This window comes from Molothrus aeneus, chromosome 17 (assembly GCF_037042795.1).
Source record: "Molothrus aeneus isolate 106 chromosome 17, BPBGC_Maene_1.0, whole genome shotgun sequence".
NCBI lineage: Eukaryota > Metazoa > Chordata > Aves > Passeriformes > Icteridae > Molothrus > Molothrus aeneus.
In genome coordinates, this window is record NC_089662.1 from 15,111,201 (window position 1) to 15,127,578 (window position 16,378).

A 16,378-nucleotide genomic window follows, 5' to 3' on the forward strand; every position below is an offset into this window, starting at 1 on the left:
GTCTCTTGTTTCCTCTGTGAATCTGTGCGGCTCAGGAGGCCAGCGAGGGCCGCGGCTCTGGGGCTGTGGCGCAGAGCAGGGCAGCCTGGCAGCAGGGATCTGCACCAGCCAGTGCACAGTGTCAGCAGCCCATGGGCAAAGTCCCTGTTAGGCCATGTCTGAGTGTCCTCAGGAGAATAAAGGTAGGAGGAAGGAATTTCTCAAATAGAGGAATGTGTAACTTTCAGCTGCGAAGTGTATTTGCTGTCAGTTTGAAGTACACAGTCAATATTGTGCAGTGAGAGAGGACATGGGGAAGGATGTCAGAGACTTCTTTAAAAAAAAAGAAGAAAGAAAAGTGTCTTTTATGAATTATTTTAAGAAATTCTTGACAAGAAGTAGTTCTCTGTAACTGGCAGCAGCCTTATTTCCTGACCCTATTAGCACACAAGTTGCAGTACAGGAGGTAGCAATTCCAGACAGCAGTGTCTGTGGGCTTTGTGGAGGATAAGGGTTACCCAGGTATTGCCGTACTGGGCTGTCTTTCAGCTGCCTTTGAAAATGTTGCCAAATGCTCTTAGAGTTTACACATCATAAACGTGTCACTAAAAGAAAGAAGTCCCCAGAGCTCTCTCCCTGTGTTTCAAAAGTGCTGAGCTCTGCTCCTTTGGGAAATGGCAGTGTCAGGGTAGCACGGCTTTGCCTTGGACAGCTTCAGACAGGGCTGTGGAAGGGCAGTGCCAGTCCCAGCACCCTCCCTGCATTCCCAGCGTGTGACTGGCATGGGGAAGATGCTGTTTGTTGCAGCAGGGCGTGCTGTGAATGAAGAGGTCTTTCTCTGTGTTTTGGGGATATTTCTGAATGGGATGTTTAGACAGTGCTAGTGTGTACATACCTGTTCCCAGTGCAGTATGGGTGACACTGCAGCTGCAGAACTTCACTGATTTTTAGTGAGAGTAATCTGTGTGGCAATCACAGAGGCTAGTGTCACCAAAGTGTAACATCTGTCTCCTGCCTTTGCTTTTTGAGCATTTACTTTTCTTGCCTCACTTTCAGCAAAAGTAGAGTGAAGACTTCGACAGGGAATTTCATTTTGATATCAACTGACATTTGTAGCAGGGAGCCTCCTTTTCCTGTGCATCTGTTACTCTGTAAATCACAGAATGGTGGAAGCAGTCTAGCTCCATTCAGATCGCAGTACTGGGCAGGCTCTCTGGCTGTATCCAAATTCATTCTTGTGTCTTGTGCAGAATGATGCAATTCAGAGCACAGGACTTTTAAACAACCAAATAACACGTTGGGGCAAAAGATAGTGAGAAAGTTAAGTATTTCAGTCTTAAACACCATATTATGTATCAAGGTTAAATTACCAGCCACATTTTAGATTTCTTTAATGTATTCTTATTCAGTTGTGGCTGACTATGAAATACTATTGATATAAAAAAATGATTAATTGTGAGTTGACAGTGGTTGCCCCTTTTGCCAAACTCGTTAATATTGTCAGGTGCTGAGGGTGCTGGGTTTTGCCTCTGCTGTTTTTCAGTGGACAGGGCTTAACTGGGCTGTTGTGCCTTGACACAAGTGAAGCAGAGACTCCTGTGGACTCCTTCAGAGCAGAGGTGTTGTTTGTCTCAATGTCAGGACACATGCCCCAGCCTTCTAAACATACAAAGTAAACATATCTGACACAGCAAAACATACTTGAGCTCTCTTAATGTAGCTCTCTTAATATTTAATATGAGCAATTGCCTCACTTATTTAACAGCATTCATATTAACCCTGTACACATGGAGAATAGAGAACAGCAGCTGCAGTAAAATGCCTCCAAATGCTCTTCAGTTTTGCAATGGTTCTGACATTTTCTTGCAGGATTGCTTGCTAATGCTCAAACCTTTCCATGAACCACTTCTCAGTTTCCATGTTTTCTCTTTTTTTATAAGGAATTAGCTAAGAGGACTCCCTCCAAGCATCCTGATCACCCAGCTGTCCAGAATGCACTGCAGGCAATGAAGACAGTCTGTACAAATATCAACGAGACCAAGAGACAGATGGAGAAACTGGAAGCCCTTGAACAGTTGCAGTCCCATATTGAAGGATGGGAGGTAGGATGCAGGACCAGCAAGCTCCCTGGAGGCTGTTAACTGCACAGTTTCATGACTCATGTTGTGCAAAGGGATTTCTGTTTCTTTTGTGACCTGTAAACACTCTTGAAGGTGTGGGCAGCATCACTCAGAGGAATTTGGAATTTAGAGTGTATTTGTGTGTGCAGGCTGGTGCTAAATTGTAGCCGAACAAGAAGATTATGAAAGAGAGGAAAGTGTTAGAGCTAGAACAGAGCTGACATTTCTAATGGGTAGATCTCACTTGAAACTGATGCACTTATAAGGGTGAAATCCTTATGAGTGCATCAGTTATTTCACAGTTTAATGGCAGATAAAATAAGGGTGTGTTAGTAAAAGTTCTTCATTGTGCACTCATAAAGAAAAGTTAATTTCTTTTTTATGTTTCAGGGGTCAAATCTGACAGATATTTGCACACAGCTCTTGCTGCAAGGGTCTTTGTTAAAAATCTCAGCAGGAAACATCCAGGAGAGAATGTTCTTTCTATTTGATAATCTCCTGGTATATTGCAAGAGGAAATCCAGGTGAGTCCCTCTGTATTTTCAGTTTTACCATTCAGAAGATTTGTAGGAAGAAGCTGTGATCATTTACTGATCATTCACTGTATTCTCTGTTGCTTCTGTAGGGCTGAGTCATGGGTGGAAATTTCCTCTGTTCTTGACTATTTCTATCACTTAGGCAATAGGAGAGAGAAGTCACTATGTGGTAGGATCAATTTTCCAGGCAGTATCAGAGTGCCCCTCTGAGAAGTGTGCAGACCAAAGAGGAGTTAAAACAGTGCAGCTAAAGCTCAGGGTGAGTTCTTACAGACAAAAAGCTTCTGAGGGCAGCTGCATCTCCAGGAATTATGTGAAGGTGCCAGCTTACATTGTGAAGTTATGCTAAGCATAAGAGGGTGATGTGGAAAATGATAAAAAGCCAAGATAGGGGAAAGTGGAAGACTAAGCAAACATAAAATAGATGCAGGGCCCAGGGAGTGGGAAAGAGATAAAGATTTGGCTGTTGCTGTCAGTATTTACAACCCCTGTGCTCTGTCTGTTGTCCTCCTTTCTTATCCTGGTAATTTTTTTGCACCATCCCACCTGATAAACCTTAAATATTGTTAAAACCTGCTGCTTGTAATTAAAATAGCATTGGCAGAGTAGAAGGCAACTTGCTTCTGCAGCAAAAATATGGAATTTCTGTTCCTGAGCTTTTCACCTTCACAACCCCAGTCTCATTCTCATGTCTTGGTCTGTTCTGAACTTAAAATGCATTTTCTGCACTCCCTTCTCTTCTACCTCCCTTTCCTGTAATACAATCCCCCTGCTTCAAGTTAGACTTTCTTACTGGTGATGGCCAAATAGAACAGCCAACCCAATCAGAAATTCTGTAAAACCAGTATTCTCTCCAAAGAAAATTCTAATTTCTCAAAATTTGTGTATTTTAATACTTTTTAAAAATTTTTCTTTCTTGCTTCCCTCCCCCCCCACCACCCCAGGAAATTTTGGAACCATTAAGCTGTGAAAGCTAATTTCAGTAATGTTCAGACTTTTTCGTGTTTTTATAATTTATAATGCCGAATTTATACAACCTAAATACAAATTATTAGATGATGCCTACATTTAAAATTAGATGAGATATAGATGTTTAAATTTTAAAAAATTGCAGCATTAAATCTAAAAGACTTAAAATACTTAAAATGTTATCTACCTGAAGCATTCTGACTCTGAAATGATGCATAGGAAAGGAAACACTTCACTTGGACCCTTTACCAGATTTACCAAAGTCCAAAATTCTGTATGAAACAGAGTTCAAAAATGTGTGTGTTTTTTAACAGAAACCATTCCTTTAAAAATCCCAGTTAATTTGATACTAATCTTCTACTCCTTCAGAGCTCTTAGAAGCTGTTTTTCTCGCCAGTTTGTAGTTGAGGTTAGCCTAACTCCAGCACTGTCCAGACAGTTTTCCTGGAACACTAAGATTTGGAAAACAAAATGTTTCTAGTGCCCTTTAAGCAGAAGTTTCTTTTTATACAGGAGACATTACCAAGCTCCTCTGTAGTTTGGCCTGATTTTGGAGGAACCTGCTATAACATTTGGATTTCTCAAGGGATTGGTATTGTTTACCTTTGTCTGACAATGAACTCAAACTGAGGGGATGTTGAGAATCTGAATTCCACTAAAAAGCATAATATTTCATGAAATCTGCTGGAAGTTGCCTAATGTACAAGATATATTTTGATCACTGAGCTACCTTAATTTTGATATTTCTGCTGTCTCACTGCAATTTATACTTAGTCTACAATGGAAATCAGTGTCTTTTCCTTTGTGTTGGTGTGTCCATTTGGCCAGCTGCTCTCAAATAATGAACATGTTAGTGGGACACACCTTAAAAAATACTGAAACCCCATTAAGAAACGTCTCTGTCTGTTCCTAATTTGAGATTAAATGACTTAGTTTTCATCTCATTGTGTTGTGCTAACTTGTAGAAATCAGTGGAGTATTTCCTGATTTAAGAATGCAGTCAGAATTCAGGACACAGTCTTTGATAAGTAGTCAATAATGCAGCATTCCAATCTGGACATCATATTATTTCACAATAACATAAATTAGGAGTGGGATTGTCAAACCCAGTGTAAGATGTGTTTAGAATCAGAACTAGATCTGTGATTTTAGTTCTGCAATAGCTCCTTTTGCAGAAGTGTAGGGAAGTCTGTCAAACTGACGACATCGATTTTCAGAGCTGAGTATTGTTTTTTAGTTTTAGCAGGATTGTAGACTGCTGTTTAGATTGAATCCTGATGTCAGGAACAGTATGTGTCATGTAGGGAAATAGGCTGAACAGTTAAAGGCTTTCCCTAGGGCTGCCAGGACGGGTTTTCTTTTGACTTGAGGAGTGTCTTTAGGAAAGGATTCAATAGCTTCAAGATCACAGTCCCTGTCAGTCTGAGTGGATGTAAATATGTGGTCATCACCAAATGTCTATTTGTTTCTAAAGGTAGTTGTAAAAAAAAAGGTTCAGAAAAAATGGGTGATTCTAATCTCACCTCAGTTTATTATAGGTATTTCACTTTGACAGGAAATTTTTTCCTCAGCTGATTTTTACTGCAATATTTTTTGAATCCTACGAGGTACTGGCAAATTGCCACAGCAGAACCTTCACTGACTGGAATTTGGACACTTGCCACCTCTTAATGACCATTTGTTACCAGTTGTGTTTTGGCTTGTGTGGCAGGGTTATTCTTGGATAGTAAAACACAACAGGTGTCACTTGGATAGTTTTAAACCCATTTTAGCCATAAAAAACAGAACATAACTAGTAATGAAAAGTGCTTTCCTGAATTCAACAGAGACACTATAAAGCTTATGGATGATGTAAATTTGGGTGCAAAATTAGCCCAGCAGAATTTCCCCTACAAAAACATGTAACACATGTGCCAGACCATGTGACACTGGCCTCTTCACATCGTTCATTTCATATTTGAAGTTTGGTGCATACCACAAAATGATCACAGCTTTAGGCAAACAGAGGAGTCAAACGTAATGCAGCCAGTGATGCTGCAGTTGGCATCCTGAGGCCACGTGCTGTTCATGGACATGTATTTCAGTCAGTCATCAACAAGGTACATCTTGAAGCCACCCCCATCTTCACATAATCTGACAAAACAAGCTTGTTATTGCTATACTAACACTGGTACACACCTATCTTGGAAATCTGAATGAGTATTCCAATTATTTAACGTCAGAGGTATGGTCAGATACCACCAGTGGCTATATTGAAATCCTGCTTTAATAGTCATATCTCAGATTGATTTATTCATATATGTGTTAGACCGTTTGCTTATGTGCTGTAACAGTTTGCATCCTAATTGCAGAGTTACTGGGAAAAAAGCATCTAAAAGGACAAAGTCAATCAACGGGTCCCTTTATATCTTCAGGGGCCGAATAAATACAGAAGTCATGGAAGTAGAGAATGTGGAAGATGGAACAGGTAAGTGACTAAATAACTTCCTGGCCATCACCAGGAAGTTCAGCTCTTGTGTTGGAAGGTAGTGCAAAAGTACTTGTCCACCTCTTTTAGCAAAATCTGAAGCAATTTATGGAACTTGTAGCACCTTCATTATTGGACCAACTTATGTGGTTGAAAGACTGGAAATGCTTTCAGGCACTAGTCCTTCCTTCTGAAATGACCTTATTAAGAGTATGTGCTCCCAGAAGCTTATCTATTTTTGCTCCCAATCCAAGTTAATTTAATAAAAGTTACTTCTGTCTTTTTTTCGTCCTTTTTTTTTTCCAAAGCATAAGCCATTACAGCTAAAATAACATAATTTCTGGCTCTTCTTCTCATTTAGAATGCTACTAAATACTAGTCTTAGTATCCAAAAGTAGCATGGAATGTGACCATGAGCAAAATACGGGAATGACAGTTCTGTTAGGATTCTTGTATCCTGACACAGCCAGGAAGACCGGCTGGGGTTTGATTCCATCCATAAAGGCCGCACCACCACTGCCCCTATTGTAATAACCAGGAATTAGTATTATGTCCTTTAAACAGCTGACACATAAAGAGTTTCCATGTCGTGGGGACAGAAATCCTTACAGTGCAGGAAGATAGTGTATCCCCAGAAAATTCAGAACAAATAGCCTGAACAAACATCATAGACTCTTCCACTGATGGCTTGTATTTAAAAGACTTGAGTTCTTCTGAGGTGAAATCAGCCAGTGTCACTCTTGGGACTGAAGCATTCAGTCCGTTTGAACAGCCTGTTGATACTTGTGCTTCCAGAGTGGTAAGTACAGCTGGTTCCATGGGCAGTCAGTAAGGAACACCTCAGGAATCAAGGCCTTCAAAGATGATTTTATTGAAAGTGTCCCACACTGGTTTGGTTAAAGGAGCAGGCTTCCAGCTCACTGTGTGCTTTGTGCTTGGACTTTTTGCAGCAGATTACCACAGCAATGGCTACACGGTGACAAATGGCTGGAAGATTCACAACACAGCCAAAAACAAGTGGTTTGTCTGTATGGCCAAGACTGCCGAGGATAAACAGAAGTGGCTGGATGCTATAATCAAGGAAAGAGAGCAGAGAGAGAGTAAGTGGATGATGTATTTTGTACAGCACTGAATGATCTTGTAGGACAAATGTATATGCTCATAAATGTATTTGAAAGAAAAAAGGTTACACATTTTCCTCCATGGAGAAAATGAAAATCTGTCCATAATGTTTTCCAAAGGCTAGGAAACAGCTCTGAGGTCTCAGAAGGTTCTTGATTCACTGCAGTGTATTACCATAAAGCAGTTAGGATGAACTTCTCTTCCTAAAAAATGTACAGCTCTCCTTTTCTCTAGCTTTACAGTGATCACGTAAATTCTGCCTAATGTCAATCTCTGATAAAATTAGGCATGGCCACTTCAGACTGCCTGTTCTCAAGCTAGTCTTGGAGGTGCCTAAAATCTGTGTCTCTTCTGGACTCCAGAGTTGCCCAGATTTGCAAGTTCTAGAGTAACATATCCAGAAAATTATATGTTCAGGCTGGAAGACATAAAGCATCTACAGCACCAGAACAGCTTTTGCAAATGCTGTCCTCCTAAAGCAAATTGCAAATGTAAAGAGAAGTCCCCCTCCCCTGCTGCTGCCACTGGTGAATCAGCCAGCCCACGGGGGGATTTCTGTGTGGCAGTGCATGTGGCTGGGTCATGTCCAGCTTTTCATCCACCTGCACCCGTAAGTGTTTCTCTCCAGGGCTGTTCTCAATCCATTCTCCCAGCCTGTATTTGTGCTTGGGATTGCCCTGACCCATGCTCATCTTGCTTTGGACTTTCTTCATGTTCTGTAAACCATTTTGTTTTGTGTGGTATGATATAAACATAAGTTTAAAGCTGCTTTTTAAAATGTGGAAGAAAACCTGCATCGTGGTGGTACTAAACTTACCAATGACAGTTTTGTACGCAGATGAAAAAAATACGTAATTTCCCCTTTAAATGGAAAGTAAGTCAATAAATGTTTGTGTTTCTGCAATTTTTGCTGTTTGGCCTCAGCTTTTGACTTCAAGGAAACATTTTATTTGATGTTAAAGATCTGAAGGAGTTTCTGCTTTATATTCCAGGTTTGAAACTGGGAATGGAGAGGGATGCATATGTCATGATTGCAGAGAAAGGAGAGAAGCTGTACCAAATGATGATGAGCAAGAAAGTGAACCTTATCAAAGACAGGAGAAGAAAATTAAGTACTGTTCCCAAGTGCTTTCTTGGCAAGTAAGTGGTATTTGAATTGAAAAGGTCTTTCACACTAGTTAATGGACTCTAGAATTTCTGGGGATGTCATTGTGACACACATCAGATGTGCTTTGATGCAGCTTAATTACAAGGACCATAAGCCCCATTACAGTCATGATTTATTAAAAAATAATCATTGATCTTTGTTTCACACCATACACAAGCTGAATAGTGTGACAGCTCACTCTGTTTTACAGTAAGTCATAATAACTGCTTCAGATCATCAAAAGGAGTAAGAAAACTACCTTAAACTCCCACAAGCTCCAGGCTGTTGGTGGCCTAACCTGGACTCTCTTTGACAAGCAAATGCTTTCCAGGTGATACTTAAATCCGGTGAGCTGTCCAAGCCTCAGGGTTGTATATAGAAGTTTCCTGTTTGTCAGTGTAACAGGCACCAATGAAATTTTGTGCATCATATGACCTGATATGTTTTTTAGAAGCATAGGACTTCATTGGCTGGAAAAACACTCTTTGATTCAGCTAGATATTATAAAATAATGACAAACTAATTCTGAAGGATGACGCGTGAGGAAGCATAAGAGACTCTGTGGACGTCTTGGGTCAGTGATTGGCAATGGCAGCAGTGGGGCTTCTGTAGGGACATTTCCTCTGGGGCACAGCATTCAGTAGCTGACCTAAGAAGACTTTTCTGCCTCAGCTGTTAATGACTGACATGATCAGCTCTGGGAAGAAAAAGAGTTCTGAGGCAGTGACGCGTTCATTTCCCTTCCCTCTCCGGTCTCTGTTCATTTCTCTTCCTTCTCCTCCCTCTCCACCCCTGTGCAGCAGCACTGCCAGTGCACAGGGGTGGAAGTGTCTTTCTGCCTGGCAGAAGGCAGGCTGGTAGCATAGGTTGGTGATACTTCAGTTAGAAAAAAAATTTCTTGCTATTGGAGAAGTAGTTGCTTTTTTCTTCTTCACACACATCCTCCCCCCCCCCACCAGCTGATCTTGTTGCATTAAAACTGAAGCCTTTTAGATCTGATAATGGCAGTTCTTATTTTCCATGGAAAAAGAAGTACAAGGTCAGAAACTTATGTTCTTCCAGTGCTTTTATGTATGACTCTATTGTGGGCTCCCTGATACTGTGCTTAGTTTCCAGTCCTATCCAGGATTTCCTGCTACTACTTTTCCTTTTGAAATATCTGTTTGCTTACAGTCTGTCCTGCTCAATGCCCTCACTTTTCTTGACAGCCACCTGACTCTCCAGTAGTGAGGACTTGACCTATCTTTGCTAATGGCTAACTGAGCCCAGACTGAGATACCTACAGGTATCCTGATCTCTTACAAAAGGATTATTTCTCCTAATGTTCCAGCTGTTCCCACAGCAATTAACTCTGCTGCTATCTTTTCTGCATTCACTTGTTGGTATAGTCCTGGGAAACTCAGCTGAGAGCAGCTCAGTCAGTACATTCCAGTCATGACTGGCAGATTTTGTATCATTTCCAGGGTTTTCCCTAAAAAATGCTTTTTGGCTGTGACCTGTTTATTTTTGCAGACACTCCTGCCTAAGGGAGTCACTGATGACTGTGCTGAGCTGTATTTAGTGGCTTTTTGTTATATGCAGCTGAGAGCAACACAAAGGTCACAAAAATAATTTTGCTCTTGGCATGTGAATATCAGCATCTCATAATTCAGGAGATAAAATGTTTTTTTGGGGGAAACAACATGATCTAATCCAAATATTTTCAAAGATTTCACATGCATTTATTTATAAGTCTGTTTATTGAACTTAACTTCAGCAACTGACTGGCTTGACTGGAAATCTATTTTCCTCATCACTCTTTGTGGCATTAAAGCAAGTAACCGGTGATGCAGTTGGAATGATGTGTGTTGCTGTCACTGTGTGTAAATGATATGCTGGCTGTGCTTCTTTTCAGCACTGCAAAACCTTGAGTGTGTAAGAGAGAGCATCTGCTAACCTCAGGAGAGTTCAACCATATATCATCAGATTGTACAGTCCTTGATGGGTTGGATTTTCCTATGTGTTTCTTGTGTAGAAATACAGTTGTTCCAGGTCCCTTAATTTCCAAGGTGTAGCTGGGAGATGGTGTCCAGACCTGGATGTCAGATGAGAACTGAGCATTGCAGCTTTGGGAAGTTATCCTGGAGAACTGCTTCAGACAGGATGAGGAAACAAATCAAGCTTTGCCATCCACTCTTTGAGTTGACGGCTTTTTAGAAACAGTCTAGCATATTCCTTAAGAAACTCTTGGAATATTTTTGGATCATGCACTTTTCAGGGCTTATAAAGTCTTCAGATCAAATGATTACTGGTTTTGCTTCTGAATCAAATGTCATAGAAATCTTAAAGCAGCTCTTAAGAAAACCATCCCATGATTGGGAAGCTTCACAGCTGTGAGGGTAGCACAGTTATTTTCCTGTTTCAGCTCACCATATCAACTTTACATTCACGATCCACATAAACTCCAGAGACAGGTCCAAATAAAAGAAGCAGGAAAGGTAACAGGGGTAGCTTCACTGAAGTTTTAGGCAACCATTTATAGTCTATGGCTATAAAGTGCCATAGACCCATTGCTCTTGAAGGGGAACTCCAGAGCAGCAGGGCCTGTCCCTGGGGTGCTTCCCAAGGGTGCAGTCCCTGGCAGCAGGTCTGTGATGGGGCTCTGGGCAGCAGGCCTGCCTTATGTCCTTAGTAGTGAGGCTGGAGCATCATTCTTACTTCGCCTCCCTCTGTAGTTTATATATTCTGTTTCAGATTTTAAATACGTACAGAAACACTTCAGAATCACTATGAAAAGAACTTTCCTTAGGAGATAGCCTGACTCATCACTGTTCACAGAATTCACAGAAGACTGGGTTGGAAGAGAACTTAAAGATCATTGAGTCCAACCCAGCTCCAATACCTCAACTAAAGCCTGGCATCCAGTCTTTTTTTAAGCACATCAGGGATGGTGATCCTGCCACCTCCCCGGGCAGGTCATTCCAGTACTTTATGACTCTTTCTGTGAAAAACTTTTTCCTAATATCCAACCTGTATTTTCCTTAGTGTAGCTTGTGACTGTGTCCTCTGGTTCTGTCAGTGCTGCCTGGAGAGAGAGACCAACCCCACCTGAGCACAACCACCTTTCAGGAAGTTGTAGAGAGTGACAAGGTCACCCCTGAGTCTCCTTTTCTCCAGTCTGAACACCCTCAGCTCCCTCAGTCATTCCTCACAGGGTTTGTGTTCCAAGCCCCTCTCCACCCTCATTGCCCCCTCTGGATGGGCTCGATGTCCTTCCCACACTGGGGGGCCAGAGCTGGACACAGCACTCAAGGTGCAACCTCACCTGTGCCACTAATCTGGCTTTAGGGACTTCACAAAACTCTACTGGCTCCCATGGGAATCTCCTGGCATAGTGGAATAAATTCTGCTGCTTTTTCTGTACTATGACAGCTACAGAGTAGTCCCTCAGCAAACCAAAGTTTTGAGTCCTGAAGTTGTTTCATTATTCTAAAGGCAAAATGCAAACAATTCCTATAGCTTAGATCAGTCAGTACTGATAAATACAAAGAGACTAATAATACTTCAGTTAAAGCCCACAGGTGGAGACATGGATACTGGCTTTGTTAAGCAGCAACCTTCTGCACATTGGCAATCACCCAAGTGTTTTATTGAACTCACATTTCCCATAAGTTGCTCTACTTTCATACATTCCTTTTGTTCTTCTCCATGACTGTAACACATTTCTAGCATAATTGATAATTAACCTGGCAAACAGCTCAGTCCTCTGGGGCTCTGACAGAGCTGGATTAATCAGACTTGCTATGGCTGTTTTTTTGCACTTCCTTTCTAATAACATCCTAATATCTATCAATTTTTTGGCTTTTATTCTGCCCATATGGGCAGCTCTGCCCCTCAACAGAAAGGTTTTGTTTTGTGCTGCATGAGCAGCAGATGAGCCTTAGCGTCTTCTGTGTATAAATTAGAATCATGTTGTTTGTAATCTGCCAGGCACCACCTCCAGAAAATGACCTTAAATTAACCTGTCAGTGGGACTCATGCTATCTGTTACTGCTCTGTACTGCTTGAATTCAGTAGGTTGAGTCTTCTGTCCTAAGTCCTACTGTGATTGCCTTAAAGCCAATCCAATTACACCATGGGGCTGGGGACAGAAATCAGACCCAGTGAAGGAAGATGAGCATGTGTAAGTCAAATCATGAACACTACTTGGATAGGTAACTTGGGAAGAAATAGCTGGAAAGGGAGGATACCCTACTGTTGAACTTGATTTAGGGTCTTCAGTAAATCTTGCTTGCTAATCTTTTCCCCCATGGATGTCTGGATTGCTCCATAAGATGAGGATTTGCATCATCCTTATAGATACAGCCATGTCATCTTTCCTTTTGTGTGCACACTGTCAGTGAGCTTAGGGCACTGATGGGAAGAGGCTCAATCTTCTACAGAGCATTTCCTCCAGGAATGTAGGAAATGAAGCCACTGGGTAGAGGTACCATTCCTTACAACAGTTGTCACACTTGCTCCAAGGAGAGTCTCCTGTGGTTGGCCGATGACTCACAGAGGCAAGTGCCTGCTGCCTCTTGGAGCTAACTTTGTGTGTTCTGCTCCCCTTTGCAGCGAGTTTGTATCCTGGCTCACTGAGATTGGAGAGATAAGCAAACCAGAGGAAGGGGTCAACCTGGGACAGGCACTCTTGGAAAATGGAATCATTCATCATGGTGAGTGTGCCATATCATAAAAAGAAACCAGATTTCAGTAATGCCCTGGAAATAAGGGTAGAAAACTTACTGAAACTGTTCACATGATGTTGAAATACTTTTTGCTGCCATACCCATCAAATCCTCAAAATGTTTAGTGATTTTTGGGATTAATTTCCTGCCACCAGCATGCTTCTGCTTTTGGAGTCGCAGGGTTTTGGGCAACTTCAAAAATGGCTGTAAGTGCTGTGAAAGCTATTGTGGGAATTTGCAACACTTTTTTCAAAACTCATTGAGAAAGGTCAGATGTTCCCAATTCCCTTCACTAGGACTGTTTCCAAAGACTTACATGTAAACTGAATCTGATGTAAAATTTTAAAAATCCAATTTTTACCAACTGGCCTATAAAGAACATGGTGGGGACAAAAGACAATTTAAATTATCATGCTGATATTTTAGTTTCAGATAAGCACCAATTTAAGAATGAACAGGTGATGTACAGATTTCGCTATGACGATGGAACATACAAGCCAAGAAGTGAATTGGAAGACATCATGTCCAAGGTTTGCTTTATCATTCTTAGTTAGAACTTTGTAATTTGCTCTCCCTCTGAATGTCATTGACCTGCTGTGTGGGAGATTGCCATTGCTGTTGATCTGTGTTGTTTTGAGCTGTCCATCCTAATGCCAGAGGAGACATTCACATTAGGGAGAGGAAGCAGAGTTTAGCAATGAACACCATACAATTGTGACTGCACCCATGACTGCTGATTGCAATCCCAGTAGAGTAACAAAAGGGTTTAAAACAGTAGGTGGTAACATGTCTGTTGCAGATCTGGGCATTATGGTTCAGGGGGATGGAAGAGATCAATATTTAACTGCTCCTAATAACCGTTTGTCAAATGAGTTCTGTTGATGCCATATTTGTCTGCATACCTTTTAATAAATTTGATTTTTTTCTTATGGACATTGGTTAATGGGTTAATTGTGAGGAAGGATTAATGGAGAAAATGTTGGAATGGAGGTGATTAGAGGTAAAAACAGATTTCTGGCTGTTGAAAGCCAGGAAGGAAGGAAGGATGTTTGACAGAGAGGCTAAAGGAACTGTTTTGAATATCAATATTAATAAATAAAAAATTCCAGCTGAGTAGAGACATCAGTGTCCAGGTTTTGTTAGCATTAGCCAGTCAGTGTTTCTTTGAAAAGGAAAAAGCTGCTAACACACTGCATCTTCCATTCCTCAGGGAGTGAGGCTGTACTGCCGACTGCACTGCCTGTATACTCCAGTGGTCAAGTAAGCTCCCCTTTGTGATCCCTTTGTATTTATTATCTGGCTTTGTTGAAAAGATGACCTTACTATTGAAATCTTTATTGTTTCTTACTATAAGCAATAATTTTCTGAATTTTCTTGGCTCTTCTACTGCCCTTGATCTCCGCAGCTTAGATCTATAGTTGCAGTGCTGCTGCTAGAGGATGTTGGAACTGGGGATTCAGGGAGAGAGAGCAGCTGGGTATGGTTACAGTGGCTCTGGTTCAGGGCAGAGTGGTGCCCCATGTGGTGGGGATTGTAGTTACTGTAGCATTTGGGTTATAGAAAATGTCAACAGATGCTGAAATGATGTAAACAGATTCAAGTGTGGTGCTAGGATTCTGTCATTCAGAGCACCCTAAACAAGCAAAAGCCAGTCTGAAGCAGAATAAAAGCTGAAGCTGTAATTTGAAAGAAACCCTGAAAGTTTTGTGTGGAATCTTAAGAACTTGGCTCTGTATAAATAACTGCTGAATAATTGAGGCAGTCTGCAAATGCTAGGTAGCTCTTCCCAGAGCCCAGGAGATGATTTTCAGATGTTGTTTACCTTACTGTGACATCAGATGAACATTTCTGGCCTATACTGGAAACCACCCTGAACTCTAGTTGTTCTACAACTGCATGGAAGATTAGGCATTTTCACTTAGAAGAACTTAATTTTTTACAAATAAAAAACTTATGAGAAATAAAATACATCTAGTGGAGATGGCTGGATTCCCAAATTCAGCAAAACTGACCTCTTGTCCATGAGTTGTACAACTGAATTTTCACTGAGAGAGGCCACTGTCATGCTAAAAGGAGCTGCAATGATAGTTACAGTTTATAAGTCATAAATTTGCATCATTAGAACTCTGTTTTTTTCCCAGAATAACTGTTCTACAATGGCACAGATTTCACTTAGCCCAAAAGGTGTGGAGAGAGCAGGAAAGCATGATGCTGCCAGTGGCAGACAAAATGATTCTGTAGATGCACATGTGTATTTGCAAGAACACATTTCACCCCGAAGACGGCAATTCATATGCAGAGCAGAAATGATGGGATGTGAAGTTCAAAAAATGTCCCTGAACTCAGGGTACCCACAAACTGAAGTGGACCTACTCTAATGCTTTAGGGAATCAATAAGGACAAGATAACTCCCACAGGCCCATCTTGTGGTGTTTTATCAATGTGCTATTTTTGTAATAGCTTCCCAGCTGGAGAAGCTGTTAGGATAGCTTCTTATATCAGCATTGATCTGTGCCAGTGACACTGTGAACACAAACTCTGTATAATCAATGAAAGGTACCAGTTTTAGGATCCTTCTGAAGTTTTAGGATCCTTCTCTGAAGTTTTAGGATCCTTCCTGCCTTTTCTCTTTCTTATTCCTTCTTCCTTTTATAGCCATGTTAGAAAACCTAATCTCTCAGGCTGTCCTTGTTTTGTCTTCTTATCCTGACTTCTTGCCTCTGACAAGGCTCACCTTAGCCTAAGGAAGATAGCTTTTGCCAGGTTCGTTGCCATTGCTTTGTGCTGTGCCTTTGGATCACTGCTTTATCTGGCATCTTGGGACTGCTGATCCCTTCACTCGTGCTGCCTTTTCTGGTGCAACCTTCCTTCTAGAAAATTGGCAAAGCTGCTTGGAATAGCAGGTACATGTGCCACAGGGATCTGGAGGAATCATGAATTCAAAACTGTTTTATTGACAACCTTGAGATACAATTCTATTTAGTTTTATTCCCTGGAAGCCTTGGAGTTTCTAGTAGTCTTTGCCTTTATATTTTTCCTCAAGTTAAATCTTGACACCCTGTCACTATGACATGATGTACACCACTGGAAATAAATCATGCTACTCTGGGGATTGAAGTATAAGAAGTAAAACATTTTGAAAATCCTGAATGTATCTCTGATGTACTTCTGGGAAGTTGTGAGGTGAAAGAACGCATTCCCACTTATGTATGTGATGGACAATATGTCAGTGCATTGCTGGCCAGACCCTGTGAAGAATATTCTATTCCTCTAGTTTCTGTAAGGCAGCAAGGTTCTGCCAAAATTTCAATGGTTCCCACCTCTATATTTGG

The 16,378-nt window shown here is 41.2% G+C and overlaps 1 protein-coding gene across 2 annotated transcripts in view; it reads left to right on the forward strand.

Moving 5' to 3' along the window:
- The window catches only part of PREX1 (phosphatidylinositol-3,4,5-trisphosphate dependent Rac exchange factor 1), a 120,431-nt gene that overhangs the window by 67,288 nt on the left and 36,765 nt on the right, over positions 1-16,378 (forward strand). For both annotated transcript variants that reach the window (XM_066561756.1, XM_066561757.1), the window contains exons 6-13: positions 1,920-2,081; positions 2,490-2,623; positions 5,956-6,071; positions 7,022-7,171; positions 8,186-8,333; positions 12,934-13,034; positions 13,473-13,576; positions 14,257-14,306. In XM_066561756.1, the coding sequence (XP_066417853.1) occupies positions 1,920-2,081; positions 2,490-2,623; positions 5,956-6,071; positions 7,022-7,171; positions 8,186-8,333; positions 12,934-13,034; positions 13,473-13,576; positions 14,257-14,306 (965 nt within the window). The remainder of the gene's footprint in view (positions 1-1,919; positions 2,082-2,489; positions 2,624-5,955; positions 6,072-7,021; positions 7,172-8,185; positions 8,334-12,933; positions 13,035-13,472; positions 13,577-14,256; positions 14,307-16,378) is intronic.